The 18838-nt window shown below is 38.8% G+C and overlaps 1 protein-coding gene across 7 annotated transcripts in view; it reads left to right on the forward strand.

Annotated features, from left to right (window-relative positions):
* The window catches only part of SPATS2L (spermatogenesis associated serine rich 2 like), a 78738-nt gene that overhangs the window by 47116 nt on the left and 12784 nt on the right, over window positions 1-18838 (forward strand). For all 7 annotated transcript variants that reach the window (XM_039719146.1, XM_039719648.1, XM_039719232.1 and 4 more), the window contains 4 exons: window positions 3329-3378; window positions 3798-4038; window positions 8588-8788; window positions 9200-9335. In XM_039719146.1, the coding sequence (XP_039575080.1) occupies window positions 3329-3378; window positions 3798-4038; window positions 8588-8788; window positions 9200-9335 (628 nt within the window). The remainder of the gene's footprint in view (window positions 1-3328; window positions 3379-3797; window positions 4039-8587; window positions 8789-9199; window positions 9336-18838) is intronic.

Here is an 18838-nt window from a genome sequence, read left to right on the forward strand (position 1 = left end):
ATAGAAGTTAATGCTTTTTACAGTAATATGTCAGGAAATTATTCACTATTGAAGATACAATAACTAAGAACAATTCGGAATAGTTCTGAAGCACATAACCAGGCCCCTAAACCCCTGAACTTGATGCATACATTGACATTCAAACCTCAATCTGAATTTTGCAAATAGCCTTGACATTTATAATGGCTGAACCAAGACTCCATTGAAAGTTTGAGCCATTTAAACTTGGGTCCATGTTTGTATTTTGCGTCATGAGATCACCTCTAATGAAAGGTCACTTGTATTTTAATGTCACTTTCCTGGTAAATATATAAAGTCAAGTATTTTGAACTTTCACCAGAATCTGTGAGAAACCTTTTGCAAAAGTAATGGCATACCATGAGCAATCTTCTTCAAAATTTTTGTTACTTGGGGTTACATAAATGATAATAGAAGTTTGGTGGTCTCAAATGGCCCTGTATATCTTTAAAATACCTCATTTTTGCTATCTCAGCAAGTTCTTTAATTCATGCCTGTTTTACTTCAAAATATTTTTGGGGTTGATTTGGAATAACTTACTAAATTGTATCAGCCAAAAAGCATCATCATATACTAGGAATTACCAATATGCAAAAAGCAGATGCAAGCAAACTGGACTATATATAAATGTATCCAAATTCTTCCATCAGATCTATATGGTTCTTTTTGCTTCAGACAGCTGCACAGACAGTTATGTTCTGAGGGATGTATTGAAATTGCATTTGTGTGTGCACACACACACAGAGAAAAAGGGAAGTGTGATGCATCCAGTTAATAAAAACAATAATTTTGTTTTCCTGTAAGGTATGTCTTGGGAAAGGTAGTGGAGGAGTGTTTGATGAAAGTAAGTTGCTTTCACTTTATTTTGTCGTAAGTTACCATAGCTTGCTTGTGGCTTAGGAATTGTTTCCAATGGTTTCTCAAAAGAGGAAGTTCTTTCATCACCTGCTGTAAGGAAGAAACAGGGCAAACACAAGCTTTGCAAGAAGTGCAATAAAATCACGAAGAAAAGCAAGCTGTTATACCTGAGTTCAGATGACCTTTGTTTGAACTTCATGATTACTGTTCAGAAGTCTTTGTGAGGAAGTATATAAAAATTGCTAATATTTGTTACTGTCTGCAATGAGCAGAAAAGATATGTATCCACGTAGCTGCCACTGTGGATAGAATGAGTAACTGAAATCTTTTTTCACACAAATGACAAAAATTGCTAAGATTGAAATAACGCTTGCTGAGAAGTCCTGCAGTGAAAAACATTAGGGTGGCCATACTGAGTGGAAAGGTTGAGCCACCTCCATGCAGTGCTTCTCTCAGAGGTGCTGCTTGCTGAATCAAGAAATATTCAAATTTAGTTTCCTGTTATGCTTCATATCTGGAGTGATATTTAGGTGATCTCTGTTATGAATTCTATTCTATATATATAAAATTTGATTTATATGAAAGAGGGTTCAAATGTTTTATTTGCTATGGTAGTTTACCTAATTAAGCATAACCAGAAGTTCTGTTCAGCTGCTTTGTAGATGTGTTTGAGAAAATATACTGTTGTATTCAAATGAGGACTTTGGGATTTGGACAGTTAGTGCATTTCCAATTGCAAGAAAGAGAGGTTAGTTGGATGAATCCCTAAAGTAACTCAGCATGCATAGTATTCACAGGAAAGCTGAGGGAAGCCAAGAAAAGACACCACCAGCCAACACAAGGGTTTCGGTTGTTACTGTGAAAGCAGTTACCAAAGCTGTCGCATGAAATCACATATTTTCAGCAGCATGGAGTAAAATGGGGAGCAAATGAAGGGAAGCCAAGCAAAGACACCACCAGCCAACACAAAAAGGGTTTTGGTTGTTACTGTGAAAACAGTTACCAAAGCTGTCACATGAAATCACATATTTTCAGCAGCATGGAGTAAAATGGGGAGCAAATGTTTATTACTCGATACAGAAACATGGTGCCTGTCAAAAGATGAGGTATCTTTAGGAGAGGGGATTGTACTTACATGTACATAAGTGTATGTGTAACTAATTGTAAATATGTATATAGTTATACATGAAATAGAAGTTGTCTTAGCCTTCTATATGTATATCATGTTATTTAGCAAATAAAACTTGGCTTTGATGGATTCCATGCAAGTTTTTTCACAATTTAACAAGATTTGGCATAGCAAGATACGTAATCTTTCCTGTTGTGTGTGGCAGGCTCACCAGATAATCTTGGATCTGGTTTATTGTGATAGAAAAGTAATTGTGGTACATCTGAAAGCCTCATACCCTCACACATCTTTGGCTGAATACAGGTTAACAACTCATGGTGGTCTGAAAACAGCAATTCTTCTTAATACTAATATCAAGATTTTGCTGAAAGGATTGGAAAGAATGGCTGAGTATGAAATCCACTTGAAAAGGCAAATAATTGAGCATTTACTGGATTTGTGAAGGGATGGTAAAGTGGTTGTTAAATTCAAGCAGAAGACCTTTAATCTGCTGGCATTTAAAAATATTATTGTAGCAGATGCTGCCATAGTAGTTTGGATGACAGTTCAGACTGCATGCTTACCATGAGATCTATTTTCAGCATTAGGCTACAGGAGAACAAAATGATGATGTTAATTAGAAGGAGAAGAGTTTTCTTCTAACATGGCAGCAGGCACTGGTCTGACCAAAGCTCTGCCTGCTTTGTTCCATAAATTTATCTAAGCAACTCATTATGGCTGACAGGCAGAATTTCAAGTATACCTGTAATTATTTTTCAGTATAATTTTTTACCATTCTTTTCTGCCAGGCCTAAGTTTACTGTGTTTGTGTGATGCAGATTTTATGCAAAAGTCCATGAAATTACTCTTTTGGATGCTATTTCTTTACTTTTTATACTCTTACGTCTTCTGAAGATGACAGGTAACACATAGAAAACACATGCCCAAAGTTTTTAAAACTTTTGGATGCTCTAGAGTTAGGGTGGACTATTTAGCATATTCATTGTTGACTCTGGGTGCTGAGATACTTTCCTTTTCAGGCAAGAGATTTGAGTGTTGATTTTTCTGAGTGTAATGCTAATGCTTTAAGTTAGGCACACAATCACTTTGTGCAGTGAAGTCCATAAAAAAACAGTAGTGCCAAGTAGACCATCCATTGTAAGTAGTGAAATCAAAACAGGTAACTGAGAAGAAGAAAGGCAGCAGTGTCCATTTTGTTCTCCCCACATAAGAGAATTCACAACAAATTGAAATGCTCCTCAGCTAAGAGACTAGAAACTGATCATGAGCACACGGTTCTTTTTCATAGCTGAACTTTTGCTGAAATGTTTTATCTTTCTCTAGGCAGTGCAACTCAGGTTCTAAAGGAATGGAATATGACAGGGAAAAAGAAGGTAAGAACTTGCTCTTTAGAGTCAAGGCATTTAAATCACTTGTCAGCTGTCTGTACTTGAATTGTACTACTTTGGGTCAGTACTTGGCCTTTTCCAGCACAGGTGACTTCATTCACACCTGTAGATAGGACTTGAAAGCAAATTTATGTACTATTTTTAATCCTATTCTTCTGTCATTGTCTCACTAAACCCAGTGTTCTGAGCGAATTTCTGGGACAGCACATGTGTGTACTGGATGTGGGACCCTGGGCAAGCACAGGACAAATCCCAAAACAGCTCATGCACAGAAACACTTCTAATAAGAAACTGTATCTTGGATACTCACAGCCACTTACAGTGCTCAATTTACTGATTGCATTTTGAGTTTGTACAATTTGCATTGAGTGATGTCTCTGTTCTTGTGATATTTCTCCATTTAGAATAATAGGAGAAAAAGAAGCAAATCTAAACAGCACCAAGGCAATAAAGATCCTAAAAACAAGAATAATGGACCTGAGAAGGCATCCCAAGAGCCTCAGCAAATAAATGACAGCCATATGAACGGATGCTCTAAGGACAACTCTGGCCGTGGTTCTGCCAATCAGAAACTGGAAACCACTTCTCCTGAGAACAAAGGCTCTGGATTTGTAGGGTCAGCACTGGACTGTCCAGAAATCAGAGGTCAGTTCATCTGACAGAGAGCACCTTTTCAACTGGCAGTAGCCAAGCCTTAATTAACATAAATACCATGGCATGGTATTTTTATTGCCATGAAGATGTTGTAGAGATGTTTTTGTGGAGAAATAATGCACATAACTATCAGTGTCATGCCAGTAGATTAATATCTGCGCACTGTTCATCTTTCAGTATGTTTCCTTGCAAAATGTCTTTCTTCTCCTATAGACAGCCCAGCTGATACAGAATATTGCAGGTAGAAATATAAAAGAATGCAGTGTTAGAAAATGGCTTGAGTGTCAAATTGTTAGCAAAATTATTAAATCCCTCATGTGGGGTAAAGCTGTCTGAGCACTGAGTTTTTGGCATATTACTGGATTTCTGTTTTGCTTAGTCCGAACTAGTCCATTTTTTCTTTTTCTCATCTCTCCTACACAGGCTAGAGCTCCACTGGCTTTTCTTAGCAGGGAAGGGAGGGCCTTTGTGATGTGGAGAGCCACTCTGATAGCCTTTTAGTACATGCACTTAGTTTCTCACAGGGTCTATTTATCTAGTTACCATTTCTGAAACTGGGAGGGGCAGTAACACAGAAAGTTCTTCCTCGCTGTGGTAAGTACAGTTATGATTATACCAACACCAGTGTGAAGAAGCTCACTGCTCTGGGGCAGAAGCTCTGTGAAGGCTTTTGCCCACAAGTTCATAAAGTTCATATTTAACTGTTGTCAGTACTGGTACTGTTTCTTCAGCTCTTCACATTTCAGACATTTGATAGGCCTGGATTATTTCTGCTGTTAGTATTTTCTTCCTGTGCCTTAAGAATTTTGCTTGAAATCCCTTTTTCCATGGTTACAAATACAGGTCTTAAACCCCATTTTAACGGAATGTGCCAAAGTAATAATTGTCCTAAAATGAATTATCTGCTGCTTTCAGATTACTTTAGTGGTGCCAGCCTCTGGTTAATTAAATGAAGACTATGCAGCCTATAGCAGCCAAACAAACTACTTACCAAGAAATTTTGTCCTAAAAATTTGATGCCTCACTAAGAACCTGAAATATGCTCCCAGCCCTTGCTAGACTTCCACTTAACTTTGGATAAAATATGCTGTAAGCCAGAAAATTCTGCATTTCCATAATACTAAAAGCATTTTTGCCACTTATTTTTCAAGACACAAACATTTGTGGTATAAATCAGACTTCTTAGAGTAGCATTTTTTGAAATGATACATGCATAAATAAAAATATGTAGACTGAATTGCCTTTGCATGGGGAGTGTTTTCTAGGGGGTACAGAATGTGAGAAGAGTATCTGTGCTGTTAGTGATCTTTTATGGGTCAGTAGGATTGAATCTTGCTTTTTTTTCCTGTCTTTGAAAGAGTTACAAGTTAGTTGTACATATAAAGTGCAAAAAGTATCTTGAAATTTTTCTTTGCTTTTGCAAGTGGCAAATGAGAAATTATGGTAGCTTTACAATTTTTTTTCAATTTAAACACATCTTTTCTGTTTCAGTAACAAGGGGGAGAGAGCTTTCAAACAAAAGGCAGAAAAGAAAGGAAATAGAGTACTGAATATTGAATGAAACTTTAATATTCAAGTTCCCCTTACATAGTAAAATAATTTCCTGGCAATTTTTTTAATAGCGAGAAGAAAAGAATTTCTTCTTCACTTTCAGTTGCACTAGTATCCTTTTCTTTGCAGTCAGTATAATAACTACTTTCTTAGGGTCAAAAGCCATCTATATTCATATTATTACATTTGTGCTGAAGTGATCAGGATTTTCAGGGGCCAGCAGCTGTGCCCTTGCAGCTTCTGAGCAAGTCATACAGATTCTTCTGAAGCAATGTGAAATGCTGAAGTGAGTCCAAAGTGCACTTGTTTTCTATTGCTCTCTCTTGTGTTGTAATCTCCTCTGTATTGTCCTTGTCTGCCTTGTTTGTTTTGGTTCCTTCCCTATCAAATGAATGTTACTGTAGTCATTTCGCCTTCTCCTTCAGAGGGCTCACAGCTCAGAAGGATCATAGGTGTCTGCTGAGAGTCCCTAATACTTTCCTCCCCATGAGGAACATGAGGTTTAAGCTTTGCCTCTACCAACTCCCAATCTGTGAGGACTTTCAGAGCCATAAAATCCTGGCAGCCTGGAAGGAACTTCAAGAGCCAGAAGGGAGGACTCAGCATTTCTCCATAGAAAATTAGGGAGGGAAACATTTGGCTATTTGCCTTTAGTTCAGGTATGCTTATTTCTTGTCATTATCCTATCTTTCTTTTTCTTAGACATCTTTATTTGCTGTTACGCTTGCTGTGTATGGCCTTGTAAAGAAGCAGCGTGAATGCACTGAAAGGATATTTAGTGCTGTCTTGCCATGCTATTGCTTTTTCTTGGTAAAATCAGATCCTGACCTCTTCCCTACTTACTTTTCATGTAGCAAGATTTTTAAGGAATCTTTCAAACTTCCTGTTTATATCTCAGGGACATAGAGCTTTTTTCTTCCTTCAACCAAAGAATCTATGAGGTTCACTTGATTTGAAAGGTATTGAATGGCAAGCTGCTGCAAAAAGATAAAGCGCTCATTTTGAAAATGGCAGCTCAGCATATTTCAGAGCAAGTTAATCTGGGCTGCTGCCATTGACTGGCAGGTGTGGTCATACTTGACTGTTAATACAGCAGATGTCACATGATAGATTACTGCTGAAGTTCCAAGCCACCATGTACTGAACCATGTAAAAGTTTACTTGCAGCTACTCTTATCCAGACTTCTGACTTCTCTTGCAGGTATTTGACAGAGACTTTGATTCCTAGATTTTGTTATACATATGTCTTAGTTGGTATGAGTCTTCAGAGACTTGCTGCAGACTTTCTCAATCTATTTTTAGTTGTGGTGATTGTCTTCAGTCAAATTTGAAAGTTCATTTGCAGCATACAAAACTACTGTTTGCTAGCCTATGTTGGTCATCTTTCTGCTGGGTTTTAAAGTAGCTTGTGTGTAGTTTTGGAAGAAAAAGAGTCAAAGTATATTGCAGACAAAAGATGATCAAAAAGTTTTATTTAGAGTATAATTGTTGCTCTAGGTGACCTTCTTTAGGCTGTCAAGTTTGTAATTTGTCTTGACAAGTGTACCAAAGCTGCTAATTAAATGCAGTAAAAACAGTTATGCACATTAACAACAAATTTCAGAAGATCACATCTTAGGGACAGAACCTCAAAAGTGCTGGCCTTTCTTTATAGGTCAGCTGATAGCTTGCTGGTTTCTAATTAGCTGTTAGAGTTATGGTAGCAAGGGCAGCCTTGATTTATAAAGAATGTTCTATTTGCACTAGGGTGAGATGCAGCCAGGGGTGAACAGGGTTAGTGGCGCTTCTCTCAGGGGAGCATTCCTCAGTGTGTGCGAGACCGGCATCGGCATCAAACCTTTGATGTGTTCACACTGCATTGCTGGTGTTTCTTGGTTTCACAGATTCACAGGTTACCTTGACTTCTTTTATTCCTTACTTACATACTGTTTCATGCAAGGTATCTTTTCTGGTTTTGGATTCAACCTTTTAAGGCCTTTAAAAGCTGATTTAAAATGAGAGCACTGATGTTCCTCCTTTTTCCTCTGGTGTTACATGATTGCCATTAAATATACCGGGATGTGCTTTCCACCTATCCTAATGCCCAGGCAGAAAGAAGTCACTAGTTGATATGCTGTGCCTGTCCATGTGATATCCCTCAATCCCAGCAGTGTTTGTCCCATTCCATGGGCTGTAATCCAGCTGTTAATTTGACAGACACCATGCATTATCAGTTGAATAAAGTGATGCATAAAAAGCATCTCAGAATGAAGAATCATTGAAGTGAGTACAAAAATTAGAAAAATGAGTTAACACAACAAATCACTTTCTATGCTTGTTTCCTATACTAAAATTCACAGTGGCAGTAATAGCTGGCCTTGCCTGTCAGTTTTCACAGTCATGCTTTGGCTGCTTGTTCCTCTGTTATGATGCTGGTATCTCGAATTCCTTTGAAGTTTTGGAAAGAGGAAACCAGGTTGTCTTGTGGCAGCCAAACAGACTCAGACATTGTTATCTTATCCCTCTGAAGCTGTTGAATCCAGGAGCCTAATCTTTGACATACGTTCATTTCCTGCTTGGTTCCTCTTAGCAGCAGCTTTTGATAGAAATCTGTAGTCAGGCAAGGTAAGTATTTCAGGTAGGAATGTTTAGTCAGTGCTTTTAAAATGCTTTTAGTAAAATTAGGAATATTTTTTTGTGTGCTATATATATGCATATTTGGGCAAATACTATAATTGGTAGCATGCTTTTTATGTTATGAGGTGTTTTCCCCATTGGCAGGAAAGAGTTGATTTTTTTTTGAGATTTTCTTTTATACACTGTGGAAATAAGGAAGTGTTCCAATTAGTGTTTAATTACCAAAACAATTTCATTTGTTGTCATAGCCTGTGAGGTTCTGTAGAATGTGTGCCAGGAGAACGCCATAAAGACATTCTGACTTAACAGTAAGGGCTTCATACCTTTCTTAATCTTACAACTCCCTGTTTTCTTCCTTAATGCTTTCTTGCAGACAGAGAACGAGAGCGCCAGAGAGTATCTGTGGAATCAAACCCAAAGACTGTGAATGGAGTAGAGCAGCATGAGCCCCTTCAGTCATCAGTTCAGCTCCAGTGTAACGTAGGCAGGCCAAAGTCAAAATCTTCCTCAGTTAAATCACCCAGTGTGTCAACCCAGCTTGAAACAAAGACAGATGATTCAGTCAAAAAAAGAGGTAAATTTGGTCTCTGGTTCCTGTGTTCTGAGGTCAGAAACAGCTGAGGCCTCCAGGAAAAATACTCTGAATTCAAATAAGTTAAAAAGAGATGTGTTGGAAAGCACGAGCAGAATTATAACAAAATGAGTTAAACCATTTATGCTCTATTTAACATATTAAACTGAATAATTGGAACTAATAATGCCTTCCTAGTATTTATTTGATTTGGGGGATGCATTTCAACAAACATGTTTAGAAACTGAAGAGCACCAGGGAGGGACTATGAAAAAGTTGGATTTATGAACTTCAGTAGAATAACTGCTTCATTCTAATCTGGGAAAATAATATGTTGAACTATTCCTGGTGCCTCATTCAGAAAAACTAAAACCAACTTTCTGACTACCATGCAATTTTTGTTTTCTATTTTAGGGCCAAACATTGAAAAGTCAGTAAAAGACTTGCAGCGTTGCACTGTTTCTCTAACCAGATATCGTGTGATGATCAAAGAGGAAGTGGATAATTCAGTGAAGAAGATCAAAGCTGCTTTTGCAGAATTACACAGCTGGTAGGTAAATCAGCTGCAGGGATCCATCAGCTCCACTTAGAAAAGGGACTAATTAAGCCACTGGTATTAGTGGGGAGGGGTCACTGACACCCTCTTTGTCTGCAGCATTTGGTTTCATTTAAAAAAACCCATGGTGCCATTAAGTAATGACACTCCTCACCAACCAGGAAGTAATATATGCATATATTGTATACATACATAAAGTTCTTTGAAAAAAACTCATATTTTTTTACTCCTTAATTATCCATCTTGACCTAATTCTTTTGTATCAGATTCAGTGGCAACACATATAAACAAATGAAAGCTATTCTAAATATCCTGTCTGTGATTTTCTGAAGTCACTTCTTCACTGCATCTTTGATCTTACCTCCTTTGGCAGACAGTCCTTTACTGTCTCTTCAGGTCCCATCATCTTTGCTTCTTATCCTACCATTGTTCTCTTAATTTTCCCTCATAGTTCCTTCTAAGTTTCCCATCCGTCATTTAACTTCCAATTTGCATCTCTAGTTCATTCTTTTTCCTCATTTTTTTAATGTCTTTAATCTATTTTTTCATTATAATTTTGATTACTGCTGATCTTTAGCATGTATACCTACACCCTTTGAAAACTTACAGCAGATAATTGCTACAGTAGCAAGTTGCATATTTGATATATTCTTGTCATAGAAAAGTATTTCCTGCTTTGAGTTTCGCTTAGCCTTGATTAAGCATAGGTGTTATATAAAACCTATGTATTAGACAGTGTTGGAATAAAAAGAAGAAATCATGTTAAAAGGTGCAATACTTGGTTACAAATCAGAAGAGTGAAAAACCTTTCCCCTTTAATTCAATCACAGTATTTGTCAGTATTTTTATGAACATATCTTATAAAAGAGCAGTAGTATTGGCAGAAGTTTAACTTTGGACTTCAGTGGTGTATTCATTGTCTTCAAAGATGCATCTAAAGTAACTTTAGGGCCGTTGGGGCTCCACTTCTCTATGGGCAGAAAATCCAAGTGCTGCTGAGCTGATTTTGGGGAAGATTCTGGTTCACTGAGCCCCCAGTGTACTTTACTGTATAGCAGGGAGAGCTGTGTTTCTGTTTCTCCAGTAAATGTGAGCTGTGATCACCCATTGTACTAAACTCAGTAATGTTGTCAGGATTGTTCTGGGGCCATTACAGTGATTTTTACTTATGAACTTACATGTAGTAATAAAATTGTTGGGATAGAAAAATTGAGCGGAGTTCATCAACTCCTTCCACCTTTTTTTGGTAGTTCTCAGAGGGGACCTTTTCTCTGAGGAAACTATAGTTGGATCTCATTTGCTGAGTAGTTCACACTCATTTTTTTATTTTTGATAGCAGTGTTAAAAATATCTTACATCACATGTCTCACCTTGGCTGCTGATAGTCACAGGCAATTCAGTCTTTAAGCAATTGTCACTCTGATCACGGAACAGACTTAGAATTCTGTCATGATCTAAAGGTGCAGGAAGGTAGTAAGTTCAGAAATTAAATTCTTCATTTTTCATGTATTCATATTTTAGTTTGCAAACCAGTAAAGCCTAATACAAAAGAGTTTGTAAATGCTTGCACTTAAAATTATGAAAATAGCCTGGAAAACTTTTCAATAGGCTTCATTTCATTTTGCCTTCTACCAGCTTCAATGCCTAAATTATTGAAGTGGAGTCTGCTGGAAGCTCTAGAATCTAACAGATCTGTGGTCTGAATATTTGTGCCTCAGCATAACATTGCAGTGAGGACAGTACAATGTCAGGAGATGTTTATGGAAATCTCAGTGCTGGCTGTGTTGCTTTTGGCAGCTCATAAGTCTAACGTTTAGGTTTTTCTTCAAATGAATGAAGTAGATTTTTTTTTTTGTTTAAACAGTAAACTGCCTGACTTAACACCTTCTTTGCTAAAATTAAAGAGAGTTCTGTGATATTTCTTATGATCTTGTGGCCTAAACTTTGAGGAAGATGGGCGCGGTTGTTTTAATGCCTTGTTTCCAAAAACTCCCTGACAACTGCTGTAGATTTACTGGATTTAGGTAGAAATCACCCGAACCAGTGATACATGCAGCTTCAGACCTCATACAAGGAACACACTGTATTCCTGAGCTGCAGGGTTTCGTGTGTGTTATTTACATGGGAGATTCCTTGCTCCAGAATTGAACAAAACATCCCCAGTGCTAGCAGGAGGATAAGATTTTAAGTGAACATATTCATTACTCTCCTTTGGTGTGGATTTTCACTGTGACACAGTCAACTTATCATGAAAAAAATTAAGGAATTCAGCTACACTGTTGCTCCCAGAATGCTATGGAATGGCCAAAGCAAGGGCATGATGTCAGGTCTCCATTGTGATTGTGATTCCAAGGCTTTTTCCAAGTTCCTCTCCCAGTTCCTGCAGGAGTGTGGGCTGGTTGAGATGGACAGCAGATACAGCAGCCACCAAGTGCTGTCTGTGTACAGAACTGCCAGGAATGAGCTCAGTACTGTAACCCCTTCCTGTTACACACAGCTGTCACCACCTAAGGGGTTTTAGTGAAACTAAATGAAGTCAGAAGCTTTTATCTTGCGTTGCAGCTGAATGCTGAAACACATACTAATTTGTCTCTTTTGGGTTTATTTTTCTTCCTTTGATAATAGGATATAATACCACTTTTGTGTCCTTTTTTGCTATCAAGGTCAGAATCAAAACTGCATTGCAAGACTGAGTAATAGTTTTTACTTTCTGATTATCTGTTTTGGTTTTTTTTAATCTTTCCTTATTTTACCAATCACAGAAAGAATGAAGAATGGAAAGATAGTATCATGTGTCTTCCTCCTACTTCCAGACATAAATGAAACTATTATTATGGAGTTAAATGAATAGCACATGTGGCCTAAGATGTCCTGAAAGCTTCAGCAGAAATATTCACAAGAACTGCTCCTTTTAACAGCAGAAACTATTGAGTGATAGCTGCCAGTGAAAATCCATGTTTCTGGCTCAGTATTTCACAGCTTGACCCAGCCAATAGGGAAGTTACACCTGAACATGTAATATGCTGCTATTTAAAAAGTCACCTATCTGGTAAAATAGTGCATACCCTCCCACAATCTGAAAAACAGTGCTAGGGAGCAGATGTGCTGTGAACCTTGTAAAAGCTTGGGGGGAAAGTGCAATGCTTACTTCAGTTTTGACTTTGTAGTAAAATGGGGCAAATAACAATCCCAGAAAGATGTTTATTTAAAAACATTGCATTGGGCTCACTTCCTCTTTCTTGAAGAGCCTCACTGAAGTTTCTGGTAACTGGAGTAATTTCTCTGTGTGCTCAGAAAAAGTGATAACAGCTTGCATTTATTGCAACAGCAAGCTGTTGTACTCTTTTCATGCCAAAAGACTCTATAGCATTTTACAAGCCATGGGCTGGACCAGGCAGGGCACTTAGCCCCACAAGAAGTCTTTTGCAGTCTCATGTGGATTGTGCTCCTGCTGTGATCCAGCACTCTGGTCACCCCTGCTGTTGCTGGGCTTTCTGTGGCATTGCATTCCCAAGGCTGTGAGAGCACTTGGCCAAGTGAGCTGAAGGGCAGTGTTCCTCAGGCTCACATGGGCCTGAAAATTGGGAGAGGAATCTTCTTGATAGTAGTTCTTGATTCAGTATTTGTCATTGTTGCATTCAGCTTTGCTGTATGGTTTTCAGGAATACCTTGGTGTCAGTGAGAACATGAGGTGCTTCTCTTACTGCTTCGATATAAAATGTATCAGAGTGTAGCCATGTCCCATGGTAGTGTAGGGCACAGAAAAGAAGGCTACCAAACAGTCTTTAAGTTGCAGGGGAAGGTTAAAAAAGCTAAATGAACTCTCCTCTCACTAGAGTGCACTTGAGACATTTGTTGCCAAGCTTAAAACCTGCATGCATTAGCTGTGTTCTCACTCCTTTTCCACCAAGAGACTGAATAACCATCTTTGGAATAAAAGGAGAGCCCCAGGAAATCTGAGTGAAATGTGTAGAGCACAAAAGGAGCCACAGTTCCCCATAACACCTCTTGCCAGAAAATAATTTTCACATATTGGGCATTCATACAGTCATATGGAAAACTAAAAGGGAACATCTGCTACTTGCCCATATGGTCTGCTGCCAGCCACAAATGGTCTATAGAAAACAGTAAGAACCAGGTTTAATTACACTGCATGTGGAACTGAACCACATAAATTCAAGCTTCTCTACTCTTTTGTACATATTGATATGTCCAGTGTTGTATAGAGAGCATGAAAATCAAAACAACTGAGTTTTTGGAGTGAAGAAAAAGTAGTTGAAAGCTTTACTATAGACTAGATAAAAAAATTATTCTGACATAGTGCTGGGAAGATGGAGTTTGGCAATACTGACAGTTTAAAAATATAATAAAATAGATTCAGGGTAACAATTAGGGAGCATGTGCTGTATGTTTGGGAAAAATAAAGAAGTTTTCATATTGTTTTCTAAGTAAAGCAGAGCAGTGGTTGAATGGGGGAAGAAGTAATGTAAACAGAATTATTTCTGTTCTTACATAGTTGTGTCTGTACTGACTCAGTGTGGGGTAGTGAGCAGTGGTGCCAGTGCTCAGCTGCAGAACAGTGAGAACACAGTTGCCCCTTTCTGGAACCCCTACTTGGAAAACTGTAAAGATTATGGCTTTCTGTCACCCCTAGCCCAAAATCAGTGATGCCAGATGAGAGCTGCCTGTTTGTGCTGTGGTTGTTTGGAGATGGGCAGATGGCTGGAAAGGCCAGGAATAGTATTGCTTTACACTGAACAGAGTTCTGTGCTGTTTTTCTCTCCCTTTCCAGGCAGTTCTTCTGAGGTTTCTATCTGTCTGACAGCCAACCTTTGGTAGTCCTTATGCTTCTTAAGTCCAGTCAAATCTTGCAGTTTGTTGTGATGTTTGCCCATCAGTCACGCGATCCAGTCCTTAACCTTGTCAGCACAGGGAAGATAAAAATAATCTCCTTGCATTCCGGTTTCCTTGGCCCCGCTGGGTTTTCAGGTACTTCCAAAGAGAAGAGCTTTGACCAAGGCCCCTGGGCTCTGGCCCTGCTGCCTGGGTGGTCTGGGAGAACCTGATCCAACAGCTCTGGCCCCAGGCTGGGCACCTGCCTGGAGAGCTGCAGCACTGGGAGAGGAGCTTGTGCTGGCGCTCTTCTCACGACCTCCAGCAGTCTGGGATTGCCCTTGCTGTGCATTAGTGGAGAGAACAGACAGAGTTCTTGGAACTGGGGGGAGTTATGTTTCAATGAGATACACAAGTCCCTCTTCTGACCTCTTTATCTTTTACAATTACTTTCTTCATCATGGTATTTTTTAACAAGTTTGTAAAGCCAGATTAAAGAGGTGAGATTCAAAGGTGGATTACATTGTTTCTTAGCTGTTGTCCGTATTTTTTGGTGCTGTGTGTCCCCTCTTCCCTCCCAGTCATTCATGGGTGTGTTTGTCATCCTCAGTAAAACACAGAACACAGGTTTTGAAGCTATACTCTTGATTTTGTACATGTCATTGAGGATGAGAGGTGACTATCTCCTTTCTGATCTCACAGTTGTCAGACTAATGAGAACTCTAGCTTACTAAACACAAAAAGAGAATAATTATCTTGAAAAACTTCAACTGACATTACACCAAAAAGCCAGACCTTTCTTTAAGGTGACTTTCCAATGTGCTTTTGAGAAAGTTACTTCTTTTCTGTAGCAGGAGCTCAACAACTGTCTTGTCCTTGCTGTAGTGTGTTTAGGCTAAAATATTTAACCAGTAAGGTGTGCAGATACCTCAGGAATCAGATCAGAACTGAAACTCAGAAGAGGAAAGAAATACTTTACAACTTTGTGTAAAAATGTGTGGGATGCTGACAAGCCATGGTGCAACTCATAGTCACCATTGTTAAAACTGCCAAATTGTGAGATGATGCCTTCATCTCTAAATAACTAAAATTTAGAAATGTGCTTTCAGGAAAATGTTTTCCATGTCAGTTTTTAGCTTAAACAGGTTTTTGTGATGAGGCAATGAATTTCTAATTGTTTGTAAAGAGTTCTTAAAAGAAAATTGCAAATAGGCCTTTAATTATGGTGCATTTACCAGATCACACTGTGCGGGTTGGCTGCTGAAGAAAACAGTGTTAGTGAAGGTAGATAAAAAATTACACAAAATGAACGTGAATAACTAAAAGCCTTTGGGCATTTTCAGTTCTACTAGATTGTGCTCTGCAGAGGGAAGAATTTCAGTGAATTTATTTATGCTGTCTTTTGTTTATCTTCTTATTGTCAGAGTGTACTAGTGATCAGAATGAAAATTCATGTAATCTGGTTTGCTGTGTAATCATTGTGCATTTGCTGATATGGTAATCAAATAACCTTCAAGCATTGTGAACATTTAAATAATATTGAGCTAATACTGGAAGAATATAATCTACTGAAACATTGCAAAATATGTAATGTACCAGCTTGTCCTACAGGTATTTTCTACAATATATGTATGTCTCCTATTAATATAAAGAAAACTAGAAATATCATTTCTCCATTTACAAAGTAGCATGGCTAGCCAGTAATCCTTTAACACTTATAATCACCTAGTACAGGTGATTGGGCTTTAAATTTACATTCTCATCACATCATTCTAGCTTCTTGTGCCAGAAGTTTGACAGGGACAGTTCTAGTTTTTGGATTGATGTGCAGGATCCTTTTGTGAAATACACAATTGGATTAGAGATTCTTATCAGTTGTCTTTTCACGATGCCTGTGGGTCAAGTGCGTTCATGCTAGAAGGGAAATATGTGCAAGACAAAAAGCATAATATTAAAGCAGAGCTTATCAGGACCATCTCATGAATTTGAATGTAACCTTAGCTCAAATACAGCAGAGACAGTAACAGCACTAACATCCCTCAAACTTGCATGGGCTTGTCAGCAGTTTGTCAATCAGCACAGCTTCAAGGAGCTGCTGGGGTCTGTTCCAAAGTGTTGACAGAGCAGCATCATTGGAGTATGTTGTATTTTTGTTGATGCCTAAACTGTCAGACTCTAACAGTGTCTCACTACTCTAACTCCCTCATGAAAAAGGGTTCAAATTGTACCTCAGTGTTCAGCAGCTCTCCAGCTGAAACAGCGCCCAGAGGATGCCCAGAAAAGAACAACTCTTCCCCCTTCCAGATGAAGAGCTCTGCTGCAATTATTCAGGATGCCACAGCCTACACTGTTCCTCAGTCTCCAGAAGAACATTCTCAAAATGTGCACAAAGCTGGTTCAGGGGGCATAAAGCTTATTAAATGCCCCAAGGAGAAAATGGGCATTTTGAGGGGTTTAACAGGGTTATGAAAGGACTCATTTGAATTCTGCTTAACAGTAACTTCTATGCCATGCAGCTGGGACTTACCTTTGAGAGCTGCATCAGCATGTTTGCCTCCATGGCAGCTTCACCTTTTTATTTCCTCATCTCTTCAAGCACAATAGGTTTGTCATAATGCCTAGAAGAGGCAGAAGGAAAAAGAAGATTCTGGTCATCTGGAAACCTTATGATTCTCATCAGTAAAGCTATAAATCAGTCAGCCTGGCAATCTGAAGCAGCTTTTCTCAAGAGGCACTAATAACTTTAATCATTTTAGTGGAATTTGGAGGTATTGCAGCTGACTGAAAATATCCTTTCTTTAGCACTGTGCAAATACTGGATTTCATGCTGTAAACTAGGGGAAGATTATTTTGTTTCACTAATGTCAGAACAAATTCAGAATTTGTTCTGAGTACAAAACTGTGAAATGAGGCAGCTGTCAGCATAATTTTCCCCTATCATTGCTGTGCCAGCAGCTCATTGTAGTTTGGCACTTGCAGCTCTTTTGCCATTGTACCCTAGTGTGAATACTGCCAGCCTCTGTAAGGCCAAGGCATGAGTTCTTTTCATTTGACCAGGAATAGGCTACTTCTGGTTTTGCCTTCAAAATCCATTCAGCAAAATGATTCCTAGAGAGCTGCTGTCTCTCCTGCTGCATCTCATATCTCTACAGCACAGGCTCTGGCTGTGCCTCATTTGCATGTCCTCTGTGTTAAGCCTCTGCTTTGCCCTGTTCCCTCAACAAAATTGTCTCATTCCTGAGCCCCACTTCAAAATTTCACCTGGATATTAAGCTCAAACAGTGCTAAATCCTGAGCTCCAAAGTGCAGGTACTGACCTGTTGTGAACAGTGATATGATCTGGTAGCTCAAGTTTGTTACCCAGGTCCTGATCCTGAAAACGTGAGGGGTAAGAAAAGGAAGAATCAGTCCTTTTAGGAGACAGGTGTGGTGAAGGGAGACAGAAAAGAAAGAGATAGTAATGTTACTCTGTTTTTTTCTATATCATGAGTCATAGAGTCAGAGAGATAAGGCTCACTTGATTCAGATCTGTCTTGAGTCTGATCAGTGAAGGGGGGAATTGAGCCCCAGTGTTTGGTCTGCTACAGCAGGGGAACCCATGGACTGATGATTAGGGCATGGATTCAGGTACAAGAAAGAAGTAGTTCTGAGTTGTATGTTTGTCACCAGAGTCTCAAATAGTATGTGGAAATATGTTCAGGTGTTGATATTGACATTCAAGGTAAGGAGAAGGCATGGCTTCAGCCATGCCTTTCAGATTTTTAATGTTCAGAGTAATCAGAAAAAATTGACAGGATTGTGAACTCTTCTGAACATCAGCTAAAGTAATACATTCACGATTTTAAACCTGGTTCCAAACAGCTATAGAAAACCTAAGAGAAACAACATAACTGGAGAGCAAGAAATTAGCAGAATGTTTTCCCTCAGGTGTCTTTAGATCTGAAATGCATTCTCTTCCTTGCTCTGCTAGAGCTCAAATCTGATGATACCTGATTGTGCAGGAAGTTCCTGTAGCACTCAGTGTCCAGTTCTCCACAGCACACCAATGGCTGCAGACTGTGCACTGGAGTGTACCAACTTGATACAACATTTTAGTGCCACATGACACTAAGAAGCATTAAAAGAAAATGCTTTCCTGGGAGGTATTGCTGCGCTGAGCTTCGAGCAGTTCTCAGTAACGCTTTTGCTGTGGTCAAATCACAATCACTGTTTTAAGGCTGAGTAGGGCATTTTTCCAGAAAGTGCATTAAAAATGGTAGAACTCCGAAGTTAAGGAGATGTTCAGTTTAAGTGACTGTCAGACCTTCTCATGAAAACAATGGGATACTTGCAGGAATGAGAGACAACCATTGATTTTTCCACACTGCTTTTGTCCTTTCTCCTTCTATATGTTAGCATTAAGATTTCTCTCTGTATTTGTCATTTGTCTTTTTTTTTTTCCCCCAGGCCAGGGTTTTTTTCCAGTTTTCTGTCTGTTGTTTTCATTTGTTTATAACTTTGATAAATTCTTCTTGGAGGCAGTATTGCTCTGTTTTGCATTTTCTGTTGCTGGTTGGCCTAGGACATTTCTAAAGAAACATTAACTTTCCCCATATATGACACATGGCAGTTTATGGTTTCCAAGCTGAGAAATGTGGCTGTACATTTCCAGATGAAAATTAATC

This window comes from Passer montanus, unplaced genomic scaffold (assembly GCF_014805655.1).
Source record: "Passer montanus isolate IOZ18808 unplaced genomic scaffold, ASM1480565v1 scaffold1, whole genome shotgun sequence".
NCBI lineage: Eukaryota > Metazoa > Chordata > Aves > Passeriformes > Passeridae > Passer > Passer montanus.